General features: G+C 37.5%; 2 protein-coding genes across 2 annotated transcripts in view; both read right to left on the minus strand.

The window, feature by feature from the left end:
* Positions 1-18,742, minus strand: part of LOC144218270 (exocyst complex component 2) — a gene marked incomplete at its 3' end in the record, with an annotated part of 168,588 nt that overhangs the window by 126,005 nt on the left and 23,841 nt on the right. The window lies entirely within an intron of this gene.
* LOC144218271 (checkpoint protein HUS1B-like) lies at positions 13,238-14,042 on the minus strand. Its single transcript, XM_077748127.1, has 2 exons — positions 13,873-14,042; positions 13,238-13,619 (listed from the first exon to the last, which is right to left on the minus strand). Exons 1-2 carry the CDS (start codon positions 14,040-14,042, stop codon positions 13,238-13,240), a joined length of 552 nt encoding a protein of 183 aa, XP_077604253.1.

Consider the following 18,742-nt stretch of genomic DNA (forward strand, 5'->3'; position numbering starts at 1 on the left):
ACCAGGGGTGTGGGCTGAGGATAACACACCAGGACTGGTCCAGAACATACCTCCAGTAATTGTAGAACTAAAGCCAGGGGCAGGGTCCATCCACCAAAAACAGTATTTCATCCCTCATAAGGCACAGGTGGAGATACAGAAGCACATGGAGTGACCTTTAAACTATAGGAACCTCCAACCCTGTTGGTCATCTTGTAACACGCCTCTCCTACCAGTCCAGAAGCCAGACACTGAAGATTATTGGCCAGTCCAAGACCTGCGTGCAGCAAACCAAGCCATCGTCACCCTGCATCTGGTTGTCCCAAACCCATATACTCTCTTGAGTCTTATCCCCACTGAAGCTGCCTTCTTCACATGCCTAGACCTCAAGGATGCTTTCTTCTGCATCCACCTGGCCCCCCAGAGTCAACTGATCTTTTGCATTCCAGTGGGAGAATCCTGAAAATGATGACATGGTCCAGGTCAACTGGACCAGATTGCTTCCAGGGTTCAAAAACTCCCCAACTAATGAGCACTGGGTGTTATATGTAAGCGATGAATCACAGGAATCTACCCCCAAAACCAAGAGCACACTAGACTGTACGTTAACCAACTTAACAAATTATATTTAAAAATTTAAATTAAAAAATAAACACTAAAAAACTTAAAACACACACACATTCCCCAACTATTTTCAGCACTACGTTAGCCTCGGACCTAAGAGCCTTCCCAGCAGATCGACATGTCTGTGTCTTGCTTCAGTACATAGATGACTTGCTGCTGGCTGGAAGGTCTCAGGAGGATTACGTGGAAGAAACTCAGCAGCTCCTTACTCTCCTTACACTATGGGAAACTGGCTATAAGGTCTTAAGGGAAAAGGCTCAAATCTGCCAAAATAAAATCAAGTACATTGGCTTTCGCTTCTCCCAGGGGCAGCACCAACTCGGCCCAGAGAGAAAAGAGGACATTTGTTCGATTCCGGTCCCAACTGACCCAACTCCTGTCAGGTTCAGGAGTTTCTCAGGGCCATAGGTTTCTCTGTGGAATCTGGATACCTAACTTCTCGATCTTGGCCTTTTATGACGCCACAGAGCAAGAAGAGTGGGAACCTCTGTTATGGGAGCAAGTAGAGCAAAGGACCTTTGAAGAGATCAAATAGGCCCTCACCAACGTGCCTGGTTTGAGGCTTCCAGACATGTCCAAGCCCTTCTTGTATATTCACAAATGTACTAGCACTGTGGTAGGAGTCCTAACCCAGATGCTGGGGTCATGGCATCAACCAGTGGCATATCTCTCCAAGCAGCTTGACTCTGTAGCCTAAAGCTGGCCACCCTGCCTACAGGCACTTGCAGCCACAGCCCTCTTAGTGTCTTAGGTGGACAAGTTTAACTATGGGAAAAGAATTGACAGTCCAGATGCCATATTCAGTATTGACATTAATGGAGTACAAAGGACAATAATGGCTAACCAATATCCAGAAGATCAGATATCAGAGAGTGCTATGTGAAAACCCATGCATTTACCTAAAAGTAGTACAGACCCTAAACCCTGCAATCCTACTGCCTGTCAGGCCAGATCAACAGATCATGACTGCACTGAAATGTTCTGAAGTGCACTGATGAGGTGTTCTTCAGCCAACCAGACGTGAGGGACCCTGACACTGAGTATTTCACCAATGGTAGCAGTTTTGTGAAAGAGGGAGAATGCCTTGCAGCATACTCCAAGGTGACCCTGAATTATATCATAGAGGTCAAACCCCTGCCAAAGGGGACTTCAGCAGAGAAGGCAGAGCTCATCGCATTAAGTGGTGCCCTACAACTGGTGGCAGGGATACATGTTACTATATACACAGACTCTATGCCTTCACAACCCTCCACATACATGGGCTTATATAAAGAGAAAGGTCTAATAAACTCAGAGAAAAAGACAAAGTATGGTAAGGAAATCCTTGACCTCTTAGATCCTGTGTGGGCCCCTAAAAGAGTGGCAGTCCTGCACTGTTGAGGATATCAAAGGGGAGATACCACGGCTACACAGGGAAACTGTAACGCAGACCAAGAAGCAAAGCTTGTGGCCTCCAAAGGAACAGTGGAATCAGCAGCTTTAACCACCGCACTGTTCCCTAGTCCACTGGCAGAATGGGACCCTGATTACTCACAACATGAGAGTACCTGTTTACGACAAAAAATGGAAACTACCTCCCAAATAGATGGTGGAAATTTGAAGACGGCTGAGTAGCAATTCCTGAGGCCCTGGCTCCAGCTTTTGTCAAGCAGTGCCATCAGGAAACCCATATTGGCCAGACAGCTCTCAAAACTATCTTGAGTCAACATTTCTACATCCTTTGACTCTGCAGCATAGTCCGAGCAGTATGCCACCAACGTAAAAATGTGTGCCCAGAATAACCCACATCAGGGACCCAAGGCCGCCGCTCCTAAGGTGCAGAGTGTCAGGGGAGCCCCATTTGAAAATATGATGGTGAACTTCACTGAGCTTCCCTAGGTCCGAGGCTGCAAAAGTATCTGTTGGTCTTCAAGTGCACTTTCTGAGCCTGGGTAGAGGCCTTCCCTACTCGCACAGAAAAGGCACATGAAGTGGCCCAACTTCTTCTAAAAAAAAAAAATCATTTCTCAATTTGGGATTCCTATCGCTATGGGATCAGATAACAGCCCAGAGTTCATGGCTAAGGTAGTGCAGCTAGTGGCAAAGGAGTTAAAGATCACCTGGAAGTTACACATGGCATATAGACCCCAAAGCTCCAGGAAGGTAGAACAAATGAACCGAACCCTGAAGCTGCAATTACGTAAACTTTGCTAGGAAATCCACCCACACTGGGACCAGGTGTTGCCAACTGCCTTGTTAAGAATCAGGTGTAGCACCACTAAGCAGACAGGGTTCTCCCCTTATGAAATCCTTTATGGGCGCCCCTTCTGCATTATCAAGGGCGTAAGGAGGGATCTAAATGAGACAGGCAATTCAACCCTAAGGCAACAGATGCAGCCCCTTAGCTCTACCCTAACTACCTTACACCACTGACCTGTGAGTCTGACCACAGACGCTCACTCCTTTAAACTAGGAAATGCTGTATGGGTGAAGAAGTGAAATGTCCAACCCCCAAAACCCCTCTGGAGAGGCCCGTTCACTGTCATTTTGTCTACCCCTATTGTAGTAAAGATAGCTGAGGTGGGTCCCTGGATTCACCACAGCGGAGTGAAGCCAGCATCTTGAAACTGGGAGCTGATTTCATAAATGCTGTGCAAGCTGACCATATGGGAGAAGCAACCTACAACTCCAGAGGCTCTGGGAGACTGCAGTCCTGCTTTAGTCACTCCGGAAGCTGAGTGAGTAATCTACACAGGGCAGAAGCTTGAGCAATTGACAGTCCCATGGAACAAATAAGTTATCCTTATTTTCTCTGTTTCCTTACTGTGATGTGCTGTCACCCCTTGTTTCTTGCTGTCACTGTGATTCTTGTTCTACTTTTTGCCATAGAATTGGCAGAGGCTGCCCTAGCCAGAGGACAGTGTGGTGAGAGGTTTCTGCTAGCCACTTCCCATACCAAGGAAAAGTCCTGGGGACCTGCAGACATAATAAGACCACATATTCTATCTGCCAACAGGAGAATCAATACACTTGCTTTGACCCACAATACTCCCCCGGTGAAGACTGGTTAGAAGTCCAATCTTACCAAGAGCAGGGGCCCTTGGTCAGTTAGACATAAATTACTAACCCAAAATGACAGATGTCAATGCTGTTTGATGTATGTGCTGTTACAGGTATTGGCCAAAGGCATCTGTCATTTGAAAAAAGTGGGCATTTGTCATAGAGGGCCTAAAGACTCTTGTTATACCATGCAGAGGCTTAAATTGGGAGTGGGAATGACAAACACATATGTAAGGAAAATGGTTTATGTGCCTATATACCTGAGTTTTTATGCCCTAGCTGGAGCTGTGTTTCATGGACTACCTGGGGAAAAAAGAGGCACAAAAGCGTTCCTTCAGAAGGGAATGACCACACCAAACTGTCAGTTGGGGATCTGTAACCCAGTTAATTGTACTGCTCTTAACCTGGGAGACCCCTGATGGAAAGGTAGCTGGCAGATCAGACCCAGGAATAGTGCCGTTTTTTAAAAGAGTTACTGTCACACCTAAGGCCACAGCCCACCAGGTCTTTCATTCCTTTTATGAAGATATGTAGAAGGGTCCTCCTCCTGTCTCTGTCACGATGAAAAATCTGTTTCTAGCCCTAGCAGAGACTATAGGCCAGACTCTACAGATCTCTGCTTGTTATGTATGCTAGGGAACCACCATGGGGGATCAATGGCCATAGGAGGCTAGCAAATTAAATCCCTGAGAACCTTATAATGGAACAGAATACCCCAACCTTACTACCGGGGTTTGGCTCCCCAAAACCTCAATTACTGGAAAAAAATACTGCCTTGCCCAGTGGGGAAGGAAGTTCACCGTCTTTGTTGGGAGCTTAATATGCCTAGGCCAAAGATTTTTAACTCAACTACCCCAGAAAAACCAACGATGGGGGACCCCAGATCACCTTGAGCCATATCCCCACCCCTTGTCTAACTTACTTCTCTTCTCTCTGAGAAGCTGGGACAACATCAACACAGCCATCAGATAGTGGGCCCCAGGTGGACTATACTGGATATGTGGAAGGAGAGCCTAGAGAATACTTCCCTCAGGCTCATGTGTCCTAGGAACTATTCGTCCATCTTTTTTCCTGCTCCCACCTGCCAGACGGGAACATGTGGGAATCTAATGTATGGGGACAGGGAGACTCAAAGGAAATGACATGCCCTACCAATTGGCAATTGGAAAGATGATGAGTGGCCTCCCAGTATATAATCCAGTATTATGGGTGAATTATTGCCAGGGCCACCTGGGCAGAAGATAGGTCCTGGGGCTACCTCACTCCCATTTACATGCTAAACCTCATAATCAGACTGTAAGCAGTTGTAGAAATTATAACCAATGAAACTGCCAGAGTTCTTAACTTACTAGCCAAGCAGCAAACCAAAATGCTCAATGCTATGTAACAAAATTGCTTTGTGTTAGATTGCTTGCTTGCTTTACAGGAGGAGTCTGTGGAAATTTTAACCTGAGCAACTGCTGCCTACAGATAGATAATGAAGGAAAAGTCATAGAGAAGATAAATCGAATGAGAAAGGTTGCTCATATCCCAGTCCAAACATGGAAAGGTTGGGACCCCAGGCAGTTATTTGGAGGAATCCTCTTGGGGAATTCAAAACCCTCATAAGTATTATTCTCTTGATTTTGGGACCTTGCTTAACCCTACCTTGCCTTGCTCCCCTGGTTATACGGTCTATCTCCAGTCCCACTGAGGTAATGGTCAAAAGGAAAACAGCCACACATGTGATGATGTTATGGAAATATAAACCCCTAAACCAAGATGATGCTCTGGACCCAAAATATGGGGTCCAAGCATCAAAGGGGGGAATGTGGAAGAGTCCCTCCCTAAGGAATGTCACAAAAACAAAGACAAGGGAAGGCAACCTGGCTATGTGCAGGTGCATGACATTCCTCACAACTCTGCGACATTCATTCAGACTGTATATTACCATATATGGGAGAAAAAGGAGCAAAAATCGTACAAAAGACAAGCCCCCACTGTGCTCACGACTCAGTTGTTTGGGTACAAACCCACTGAGTCCATGCTAGCATGATGAATAGATGAATAAAGTTGCTTCCTGGACAGAAAAGTCTCAGTGTCCCAACTCTCTGTGCAAGAATCCTGCTACAAATTCATCATCAAAAACTTTCCTACAAAGAAAACTCCGGAAGGGCACCTGGGTGACTCAGTCAGTTAAGCGTCCAACTTTGCGGCTCAGGTCACGATCTTGCAGTTTGTGGGTTAGAGCCCAGCGTTGGGCTCCATGCTGACAGCTCAGAGCCTGAAGCCTGCTTCAAATTGTGTTTCCCTCTCTCTCTCTGCCCCTCCCCCGCTCACTCTCTGCCTTTCTCTCAAAAATATATGAATATTAAAAAAGAAGGAGAAGAAAGAAAGAAAGACTCCAGACCTAGTGGTTTCAATGATAAAAGCTATGAAACATTTAAAGAAGCAATAATACCAAGCCCATATGAATTATTTCAGAAAACAGATGCTGTGGGAAGACATCATGATCATGTGGGTTTTATAAACTCTGTGCAAAGGCAATTTCACTTTCAAAACTCAATCATTGTAAATCACATTAAAGTAAAAGGAGAAACCATGTATTTATCTAAATAGATGTAGAAACCTTTGACAAAAGTCAACACCTATTCCTGATTTAAAAACCTCAACATACTAGGAATAGAAAGGACCTCTTAATAATGGAAAACGGGGTGGGAGGGACCACCTAACATTACACTTAATATACAGTGCTTTTCCTCTCAGACTAGTAAATAAGGGAAAAATGTCTCACTCATCTTGTCTATCTAACACTGCTCTAGAGGTCCTAGTTAGTGCTATAAGACAATAAAGCTAAAGAAATAAGTGGCATAAAGATTGCAAAGAAAGTATTTTTCATTTGCAGATGTCAGGATTGTTTATATGGAAAATTCTAAGGAAGCTGCTAAGCAACTAATAGTACTAATAACTGAATTTAGGAAGATATCCGTATTCATGCTTAATATGCAAAAAGTAGCTGCTTTAAATTCTAGTGGAAAATAATTACAATCAAATTTTTAAAAATTCTGTTTAAGAATATTATAAAAACCAAAATAATTAAAAATACATTTAATAAAAATAATGTACAAGACTTCTTGAAAACTTTAAAATACAACAGAGAGGACAAAAAAAGAACCAAATAAGTGAAGAAGTATACAATGTCTATGGGCCTGAAGATTCAATGTTACTGAAATATCAATGATCCTCAAACCGGAAGAGTAAGTTATGCAAGCTTATGTAAAAAAACTAGCAAGCTGATGCTAAAATTCCTATAGATCTTCACAGAACCTACAATAGACAAAATAGTTTTAGGAGGGGAAAATTTTTTTTAACTCTTAAAGAATATGATTTCAAGACTTTTTATAAATCTACAGTAATCAAGACTGAGTTGTTGGAATAAGGATAACCTAATGAATGAGAAGAACAGAGTTCAGAAATCGACACACACTTAGATAACCAGTTGATTTTTGACAACAGAACAAAACAACTCAAGAGAAATAAAATATTTTCATCAAATGGTATTGAAATAACTCTGTATCCACATAAGGAGGTAAAAAAAGAATCTAACTATAGCCTCACACCACTTACAAAAATTAATTCAAGATGGATCACAGATCTAAACATAAAGATTAAAATTATAAACAACAAAGAAAATAAGAAAGCATCTCTACACATAGTTTTTCTCCAACACGGCAAACAATAACCATATATTAAAAAATCTGATACATTTAGACTTCGTCAAAATTGAAACTTTCTCATCAAAAGGATATAAATAGGCAATCATATACTGACAGAAAATATTCTCAATAGATTTATCTGACAAAAGACCTTATATCAAAAACATTTAAGTTTTCAACTTAATAAGACGAGCAAACTGATTTTCAACAAATGAGCAAAAACTCTGAAAATCCTCTGCACAAAAGATGAACTCAGTTTTTAATAAACATATATATGACATATATGAAGAACAGATACACAGATAGACAGATGTATGTATCTGGTAGATTGTATGTGTTTCCTAGCTCTGTACACAATGAGAGGTTACAAGCAATATTACAAGAGTAGCAATGAGCTTCTAAGTACCATTATCCAATAACGGGAACCAGAATCCTTGGAGGAATTGCTGATTCCAGGGCCAAAGCAGGACAACTACAAGATAAACCTAAATCATTTTGTTATGTCAGTCAGTAAGGAAGTACTCACTGAAGGGGCCCCCATTACCCAAATCTGAGGCATTTGAACATCAAAAAAATTAATGATAGCAATAGATTGTAATCTATTACATAAGAAAATATGTAAGTCCATCCTATTAGCATAAACCAATAAAAAGAATAGAGCAGAAAACTCTTATGACAGAATGGTAACTAATAAATAAAGTTATGATGCAATTATTAATTATCAATGGATGCTAAAACTAGTGTTTGGCTTAAAAAATGAATATTTACATAGTCTCAAAGCGTCTCTCTACAAATTACGTACAAAGGGAAAAACAGTAATTTTACAGAAGAAAGATCTGACACTTCTCATATTAACCAAGTGATCCAAATTAAAATCACCAATGTTGAGACAAATATCATGTCCTTGTTGATGTATTACACTGAGAAGAATCTGACATTACTTCTGTGATAGTCCTGCCAAAAATGTATAACCCAAAACTAATCACCTTAATTAACTTAAATTCACAGACATTCTATAAAATTATTGGTCTATACTCTGAAAATGTCGAAGTCAAGAAAACCAAAGAAAAGCTGAAGAACTATTCTATATTAAAGAACACTAACAAGACATTACAACTAGAGATTTCTGGGTAGCTAAGTCAGTTGAGCATCTGACTTTGGCTCAGGGCATGATCTTATGTTAGGTGAGATCAAGCCCCATATCTGGCTCACTGCTGTCAGTGTAGAGCCCACTTCAGATCCTCTGTCCTCCTCTCTCTGCCCCTCTCCTGCTTGCACTCTCTCTCAAAAATAAATAAAACATTAAAAAAAAAAAAGAAAGAGACATTACAAGTAAATGTACTGTATGATCCTGGATGGATTCTAGAAGAGGAAAAAATACTTTCTATAAAGTCCAAAGTGAACAAATTATCACCATCTGAATTTGAACTGCTGTTTACATTGGACTTTGATAAATGTACTGTAGTAATTGAAGAGAATGCCCTTGTTCTTAATAATTACATACTGAAGTATTTAGGAAAAGCATGTTGCTTGCACCATATTTTCAAATGATTCGAACAAATATATGCTGATAGACTGACAGAATAAGAAAACTAAATGGGACAAAAAGTAAATATATCAGAGATGGGGATTAGATTTAAATAGGTAATGGGGATTAAGGAGAGCACTTGTGATGAGTACAGGGTATTGTATGGGACTGATGAATCACTAAATTCTTGACCTGAAATTAACATTACACTGTATGTTAACCAGCAGGAATTTAAATAAAAACTTGAGGAAGAAAAAGAATAAAAAAGAAAAGTAAACAATTGGTGACTCTAGCTAAAGAGTTTACAGTCGTTATTTACCACAATTTTTTTTTTTTTTATGTAGGCTCCACGCCCAACATGGAGCCCAACATGGGGAACAACCCTGAGATCAAGACCTATGCTGAGTTTGGAGACTTAACCAACTGAGCCACCTAAACACCCCACCACTGTATCTTTTTTAAGTTTACAGGAGTGAGTTATTTTTACTATTTTTTTAAGTTTTCTGTAAGTTTGAACTTGTATCAAAAGAAAAATTTTTCAAAAATAATGCTTTGTTAATATTTAAAATAAAGCAAAACTTAATCAAATTTTCTCCTACTAATCAATGTATAAGGTCCACTGTTAGTCAAAAGATATTTACTTTCATTCACATTAGCAAAATGCACAAATAAGCAATGAATAAACAGTTATTAAACAAAAGATGTGCTAAAACTAATGTTTGGTAAAAAAGGATATTTGCCAAGTCCCATATATTTAACGATATTTAATAAATACACTAAAATTATAAAAATTTCAAAGATAAATATTCTTTTAATGGGTCATACTAGTACTCTCTTTAAACATGTTTCTAAGCGTATACAAAAGAATATAAAGCTTATTTTGAGAATGTGCTTGAAAACTATTATAAATTGATAAACCTGAAATTTGGCATGGTAACACATATTAATAAAAATTTTCAAGAGAGCAAAGACATATTTCAACATAAAGTTCTGACAACTGCTTTAATAAACAGAAATTATGTTGTTCCCAAAGATACCATTAACACTGCAGGGAAAACAAACACTAAGGAAAGAGTGGGTAATTAAGTTGCCTCATTGATTAATGTCTACAGTTTTGGACAAAGGAAAATGCTTCTTTCAACTGGCATGGAAAATTAGACCACTGTTGAGTGGTGATTTAATTATCTTTATATTATTAATCCCTGTTCCTATTAGACTATAAAACAGATAAGCATGTGGCTTCAATTGATTACTTTCAGAATCTAAAGAACAAACTTTAAGGAGAAATACCCTACAATCTTTATTTCCAGAAAAACAGTACGATAAAAACATTAAGAATATTACTGAAAAGGTGATTACTAAGATATTAGACTGTCAGCTACTCTTCACATGGTGGTGGTGATTATCAGTAGGACATATGAGTATTCAACAGAATCAAAGCCAAAAGACTTGAGCCAATTAATGTCTAGACATCTCATCTGAAGAAATTGTAACCTAAAGATGTTTAATGATTATTTCAAGGTCATACATCTAATCACTTATAAAACAGACCAGATCCTTGGTTTCTGGACTCCTAGAAGTCTAATAACACTCTTTCCTTTATACCACACTGCAAACTATGAGGTCATTTTTATATCTGATAGCCCACATTCTGAAAACCTTAGTTGCTTCCTATGTGACGGAGTTACTGCTCATTCTGGTGTGAAAAAGAATTGAAATTAGATAACTCTAGTTTAAAAAAAAAGAAAACAAAAAAAAAAGCTAGGACAGAACATTTCCAATTTCCAGTATTTCAAATCCATTTTGAGGGCATTCACAAAGGATATAATCTTAACTACGTTACCCTCAAAGTTTATCCAAGTAAAACAAAGTTAATGTCTGGTAACAATAGGTAATGTCTGGGCCACTATTAATAATTATGAATCAAAAAGTATGATCTATTTTCTTATTTATGATCGAGGAGTACAGCTGTGTTCCAGACATTCAAATCAGAGGCAGCTAAAAATCTAGCATTCAGTATACTGGCTCATATGTAAAAATTAATGGTATTTCCTTACCATGAAACATCACTTCCATGTCCCCAAATATGGGAAAACCATTATCTCAGGAAGACCATTAAGCCATTTAATGTAGAAATATAAGAATATCTACTTTTTATACTACAACATCCAAAACACATACAACAGTGCCCAGCACACAGTATGCACTCAGTATTTGTGAAATGAATTATGGAAAGAGATTCTTTTCAACCTGCCCCAAATTAGAAATATCCTACATTATAATGTTATGTTTAGCATCCAAATAAATAATTTATCACTATCAGGAAAGAGTGTAAGCCTTAGAAAACAGAATCGTTTCCAAATGTTTTCAGTTTCACAACCCATGCTAGACTAACAGGAACATTTTTAAAGGAAAATTTTCATCTATACTTGTCATTAAGTGTCTACAAATTTTCCTCACAAAGATTTTCCAAATGCAACAAACCAGCAGTCTTTGAAAATGTGTCCTAAGGTCTTTCTTATGTAAATATACTAAATAGAGGTTAACAAAAGTTTGACTTTGCCTTGTCATAAACCTCATTTAATTAAAATAATATAGTATTTACATTATGCAGCCACTTCAGATCAGGAAAGAGGTAATGAATAAAGTGAATAAACCTACCCTAAAAGTACACACACAAGCTAATTTTATCTTTTGAAAGCAGAATGATAGAGACAACAGGTAAAGTAGCTACTATTAATAAGGAAAATTATTGCAGATACAAAATAAGCCACTTTTATTAGGCAATATCCTCACACAAGTACACTAATTAAACAGGATTAAATGACACAAACGTGCAAATGATAAAGGTTGACAGTACTGTAGAACCTATTTGGAATTTCACATATATTTACAGGTAGGTACATATATAGATGGGCTGCAAATTATGTAGTGCACCATATCCTGTCAATTACCAAAGTTACAAGTTTGCTTAAAAAGAAATCATAATTCTGATGTATCTCCAGACTCATGTTAATTCACCAAGCATTTTTCAACTACCTAGACCTGTATGGGGATAGACAAAACTAGGAGGACCTTTACAGAAATTAACCAGCTCATAGACACATGCCTGATTTATTTTGATATTGATATAGTATACTTATATGTAAGTAAGTATGTATCACTGACAGTATACTTATGAGTGACCTTTTTAGTAGTGGAATAAAAAAAATAGTACAAGTGTATTCTACAAATAAGCCTGTATAGTTTTTACCACATATTTAGTGAGAAAATAAAAACTACACTGAAGCATACATTTTTGGATATAAGGAATCACTTTATAACACATTTCATCAATGATTTATTTTCTAAAGACAGAGTAAAACATAAAAGCATAAGTGCTTGTTAGTAGTGCTTCTCTAAAAGAAAGACACAGAAGCTGAAATAATTTCTAAACTTGATGCCTTGATTTTTTAATATGAGGTATTGGTCTTTCAGGGAATTATCATTTACTGGCAGATAAATTCCTTCCTACCCACAAGAACAAAGGTCGTCTTCACACAAGGACAGTATGACAATGGCTTTTAAAATGTTTTGGACTTTTTTTTTTTTCATTTAAATTTTATCTTTTCAGATAAGTAATAGGTTCACATGGCAAACTAGATTTATTTTAATAAACAAAGGTATATCCAATCTGTTAAGTCTCTGACTAGGTGGTAATATACCAAGCTCAAAAACTTATATATAAAAGTTATCCATAAGAAACACAAATTGCCTATTTCCTTGAATCCTTGTAAGTAAGAAGCATTATTATTGAACCTAATAACCAACTCAAGCTTCAGAGATGTTATCATCTACATCTAAAACCATGAATATACACTAATATATATTTAGACAAAAAAGCTGCTTAATAAAAACTATGTAATATGCACAAATGCTAAATACCTTTCAGGTATCATATCGAGCTCTCTAAGACAACTCCGTCAGAAAATTTTACTTGCTTTAAAAGAATGAAGTCCCATTTCACATGGTAGCATTTTATAATAAAAATTGTTACAATCCTATTTGTTAAAAAGAGTTAAAATAGAAAATCGTTTTCTTTTTGGCTTCTTAAAAAGTATGAAAAAAAAAAGACAAAAGTCCAGAAATATAAAAATGAAACTATCCAATTCTTGAATAATTTTTTTTTAATAAAAGCTTTGTAAAGGCAGAAGAGCTGAACAAAATGTACATTCTATGTATGATACGCCAGTGAGGGTGCAGACTTGCAACCCAATTAACTCAGGGTCTGTTTCAGTTTTGAAAAGACCATAAGCTTTAAAAAGAAAAAAAATAAAATACAGGCTGCTTGAATTTTTATGACGCAAGAATAAAATACTGAAGAGACACATCTTCATGAACTAAACACATGATAAAGAGTATTGCTCAAAACATTGCATAATACTGTTGTAGGATTAATTTGCTGTCCCTCGAAAAACTGCAGAAGCTTCCTACTCTTTACTAGTACTTGAACCATGTTCTCCAGGTTTCTGTCTTGAGGCATATCCTGAGAAGACTTTGGCGGATTTCCAAAATTGTTAAAATAACTTTTAATAGACACGACATCAGTTTGTACCCTCAAGTTCACGTTGCCATTCAGATTTTCTTCAACCAGCACTTGATCACCCAAGTTTGCTATCCTTTCTATAGTGCTCTTCAGAGTCTTCAAAGCAGGAAGATAAACACTAGCATCACAGGCTTGCACACTAGGCTCCAGGAAATCTTCCCACACCACTCTAGGAAGCACCCTCACAGGTGATCAATCGACTGTGTACCACCACAAGAGTCCAACTCGGGGACAGTGGCAGCTCCAAAGCCACAGGGAGGTGGGAAGGTCGCTTTTGGTCAACTGGGGCTTCAGGGCAGCGGCATTCCCTCTGCTTCTCACCATTCTGAACAAATGCTCAGATAGCAACTCTAAATAAATCTCATTAACTCCTCTGAAACATCTTTTGTGCAAAACCAATGGAAGAAGTCTCCTCACCTCACCTCATACCACACTCTGGCATCACAGATGACCCTGCTGTCATCAGGCCTGAACCATACACGTCCCGGCACATGTGGAGCACACAGACTCTCTCAAGCTTTAATACGGTGCTGCTGATGTGAATAAAGAGCTCCATAGAGTCTTTGCCAGCAAAGCTGGTACAAAATTTCATGATGCCATGAGGATGTCATCCAGAGCTTGGTCAGCAGAGGACGACCCAACTTGTGGCAGGTCCCAACAGAGCCAATACTCAGGTTCCACTCACCTACAGTCCCCCTGATAAGGCCAACAAGGCATGGCAGATCTAGGGCCCTTAAAACCAAGGCCTCTGTTCCCATCTTCATCTTCCCTCTACCTCCTCTCTTAAAAAAAGCTTCACTGTTTCCACTCTGCTGATTAAAAAGATAGGCATTCCACCACAGAAACTTCTAGATATTCTTTCTAAACTGTATGAAGAAAACTGCAATCATCTTTCACAGAACCACTTTTCACCCTGTTGGTACATGCATTAATATGGTCTTCATCAACCAGGACATATATGTACATATAGTTATATGTGCTTTCAAAAATTGTAGCATGCTTAGGCATACATTTGCAACCTGATTTTTACACATAAACAATAAGATGGACATCTTTCCTCATTGACAAATATAAATCTACATCATTTTCAGGCTGCTTAGTATTCCACTGTATTGATGTATAATCAAAGTGACAATTTCCAATTTTTTGCTATTATGAACATGACGAACATTTTTCTATAAAGCTTTTTGCACATTTATCCAATATCTCCCTGAAGTACACTCAAAGAGGAATTACCAGTCAAATGTTGTGCATTTAAGATCCTAACATGTACATGTTACCAAACTGGCCTGCAGAAAAGCTTTATTGACACATCCTTCCACCAGAGACACTGGGTAGTAGCAATTTGTTTAATCTGTAGCAATTTGATGGGCAAAGTAAAATAAATGGTCTCAACCTGCTTTGTGGGTGAATTCTATTTTAATGAACATCGCAACTTTTTATTAGGTTTATTTTCCTCGATTTAAGATCTCTGGTAAAAACATTAACTCTCTGTCCACTATATACACTGTGAATATCTTTCCCAGTTTATCCTTTGTCTTTTCACATTATTTATGGTGCAAAGAGCAAAGGGCTCTTAGGAAATTGAATCTTTTATTAATGTCAAACCTATCAACCTTTTCTTTGCTACTTCTAGAATCATGTTTTCAAAGTTATGTGTCTGGTACTATAATGCTGTTTTATCTACTTAATTACCTAACTCATTTGGAATCTACTTTGGAGTATTAAATAGCTAGTTGACCAATTACCATTTCACTGAACAATTAATTCACTGTATTCTCCACTGATCTGAAATACTGCCACTTTTATCAATGACAAAAATCCTCACTTTGAGACTATTCTAGACCCTCTATCCTTTGTCCCACTGAGCTATTTTGTAACTATAACATAGTTATTTTAATGAAATATCCAATAGGACAAATAATTTTTAACAAGTTATCTTAGCTATCCTGTCAAAGGTATTGATCCAGCTGAACTTTAAAATACTGTGTAAGATTCTAAAAATATCTACTAAAATTCTGATGGGATTATCATGACCTGACATACTATATTCCTACTTCTTTATCTCTACTAACCAGGCTATAAGTCCCAGGAAAATAAGGGTTTTTATATTTCCATATACTGCTATACATCCAGCATTCAGAACATCCACCTAGATATAACTGACACTCAACACATATTTGTTAAATGAACAAATATATCAATTATGTTGACTATCTAGATAATCTCAGGACATTTAAACTATCTACAACACTGAATCTTTCCCACATATTCAAATAATTTATGACTGTCAATAAACTGTTCAGCTCTGTTCACAGAGAAGCCCATGTAATTTATCTGAAGGCAGGCAACTTACTAAGCACTGAATCTCTGTCAATTGAAATCATTTTCCATATGATTTTTTTTATGTTTTCCCTACAGAAAATCCTATTACCTTCAAATATTATCGTAACTTGGACATTTACTCTTCAATATTTATGTTTCACTTATTTTAATTGTCTTACATTTGCTATAACTTCCAAAACAATGCTAAATAACTCCAGTATTAGCAAGTATCTTTCTCTTACTTTTAAGTAAAGAGAATTTTTAGGTTTTATCCTCATTGTTCCCCCCCAAATTTAAATACACATTTCTGTACATTATGAATAAAACTTAAGATTTTTTTTGTCCCCTCACGTGCTAATTTTCTTTTTTTTTTTTTTAAATGTTTTATTTATTTCTAGGAGAGAGAGAGAGAGACAGCATGAGCAGGGGAGGGTCAGAGAGAGAGGGAGTCACAGGCTCTGAAACAGGCTCCAGGCTCTGAGCTGGCAGTCAGCACAGAGCCCGACGCGGGGCTCGAACCCACGAACCGCGAGATCATGACCTAAGTGAAAGTCGGACGCTTAACCGACTAAGCCACCCAGGCGCCCCTTCACATGCTAATTTTCAATTACTGTTCCTGCTGAAATCTAGCACTATACCATTAGGTAGGTGGTATACTTAATTATGTTACAGAACTAACATTGTGTTACAGAAACATAACAATTATGTTACAGAAAACAGCTTTCTATCCTTATTTCACTGAAAGTCTATTTTTAAAATTAGAAACGGACGCTGAAATCTATCAAATATTTTCTTGGCATCTTTTGAGATAACTTTATTTTTACCTAATAACAGTTGAAATAAATTTATTACTGAATTAGTTCATATTCTAGGAATAAACATTACTTGGTTCCATTTTATCAATCCTTTAAAAATTCCTAGATTTGATTTGCTACTACTTTAACAGTTTTATATATTAAATCTTATTTTCAATTAGTCAGAAATGATATTTTCTTGTACTTTGCTCATTTGTTGTAATATCAAGAAGTATTCAGTAGTTTACAAATTTTACTGAGCATTTACTATATCCATAGTGCTATTCTGGCCTTACAGAAAGATTGTGAAGTCTTCCTATTTGCTTTCTTACAGTTGTTTAAATATTACAGAAATATTCTATTCCTTGTATGTTTCCTGTTGCTCACTTATAAAACAATCTACATCTAGTGCATCATTAGCTAAGATTATTTGATAATTTGCTTCATGATTATGGAACCATATTTTAGAAATCTTAAGATAATGAGTATGTTTCAGAAAGTTAGATATTTCATTCTGATTTTCAAATTTAATATCACACCACTTTCTTGAGTGGCTGTGGTTTTATCACTTTTTTCATCATCTTCGGTATCTGTAAATATCTTTTCTTCATGATTAGATTTGTAAAATGCTTACTGTTTTAATGATCTTTTATAACAGACCTTGACATAAGTTACAAATTCTACCTTCTTTTTTCAGGAGAGGTATCCATTACCTATAGCTTCAACCTACAGCTTCAACATTTACTTAAGTCCTCTCCCTTGCATTTTACTTTGCTTTGCTTTTCCTACATGTTTAGATTGAATACTTAGTTCATTTGTTTTAGTTTTCCTTTAATAGTAACTTTTAAGGCTGCCATTTTTCCTACCTATAGCTTTCGTCATACCATAGATTTTGAACATGAAGTAAGTTTTATTGCTCATTTATAAATGATCTGTACTTGCAGTTTTTATTTCTTCTTTGATCCAAAATTAACTTTAGAAAGCTTTAAAAAATTCCACAGTTAACAGTTTATTGTCAAATTCTAGCTTTTACTTGGTTCATTCTCATTCCAGAGCTTGTTTACTTGTTTTGGTCAGAGAATATAGTCCAGAAATGTCCTAACTGGGGTTTTTATTCAGGATTCATCCCTTCATTTATTTATTCACTGAGCTTCTCTGGTGCCTATTTTAGATCAGGAGCCAGCAAAAATACAGCAACCAAAAATTCAGTCTGCCACCCATTTTTTTTTTATATGAAGCTTTATTGGAACACAGCCACGTGAATTCATTTCCATGTTGTTTATGACTACTTTCTCATTCCAACAACAGGAGGCATGAGTAGTTGCAATAAAAACCTTAAGGCCAAAAAAGCCCAACATACTTACTATCCTCACTTTTCAGAAAAAGTGTATCAATCCCTGTTAGGTCAGGTCAGCATCCCCTGTCTCAACAGGATTCTAATCTGAATGACATGCGGCTGAAACTGTCTGAATTTCCACAGATATGTTAAAGTTCCCTTCTGTTTCTAGCACTGACATTTTCCTCACAGTGATTAGAACATATAAGAAAATAAGACAGAAAGTAAAAAATATTGGCATATACGATGGCATCTTCATCCTATAAGTCTTATTGATATAAAACTGAATGAATCCTCCAAATATTACTTATGCTTACAAAAAGAATTTCAAAAATTGCTTTAACATCCCTTCTAGAAATTAAGGTCTATTACACGAGAGTTATCGCACAGAACTGAGAGAGCTGGTGCTTTGCTTTCTTTTAAGACTTGACAAGTTGGATGTTTTTCTTAAAAGACTTTTTAATAGCTTTTGGTTAACAGAAATATTAAGTAGAAAGTACCAAGAACTCCCATATACCTGCAAATATTAATTAAGGGAAACCTCATTTAGGACAGAGTCAGGAAGCCCTGAGGGAACTTTCCATCACAGCTTACTTCACATTCCTGAGCAGGAAGAAATTCAATTTACTACCCCAGCAGGCAGAAGATTTTCTCCTTGCCCAGCAAACAGCTCAGCCACAACTTAGCTGATAAGAAACCATCACTGTAGGGGCGCCTGGGTGGCTTAGTCGGTTAAGCGTCCGACTTTCGCTTAGGTCATGATCTCGCGGTTCGTGGGTTCGAGCCCCGCGTCGGGCTCTGTGCTGACTGCCAGCTCAGAGCCTGGAGCCTGTTTCA

Source organism: Crocuta crocuta, unplaced genomic scaffold (genome assembly GCF_008692635.1).
Source record: "Crocuta crocuta isolate KB4526 unplaced genomic scaffold, BGI_CrCroc_1.0 scaffold471, whole genome shotgun sequence".
NCBI lineage: Eukaryota > Metazoa > Chordata > Mammalia > Carnivora > Hyaenidae > Crocuta > Crocuta crocuta.

What these genes read in the sequence shown, in the direction of transcription:
- LOC144218271 (XM_077748127.1), bottom strand. Translation starts at nt 14,042, where the DNA reads ATGAAATTTTGTACCAGCTTTGCTGGCAAAGACTCTATGGAGCTCTTT. An exon ending in ATGCCAGAGTGTGGTATGAG is followed by an intron (nt 13,620 to 13,872) that starts GTGAGGTGAGGA and finishes GGTGCTTCCTAG; the next exon opens with AGTGGTGTGGGAAGATTTCC.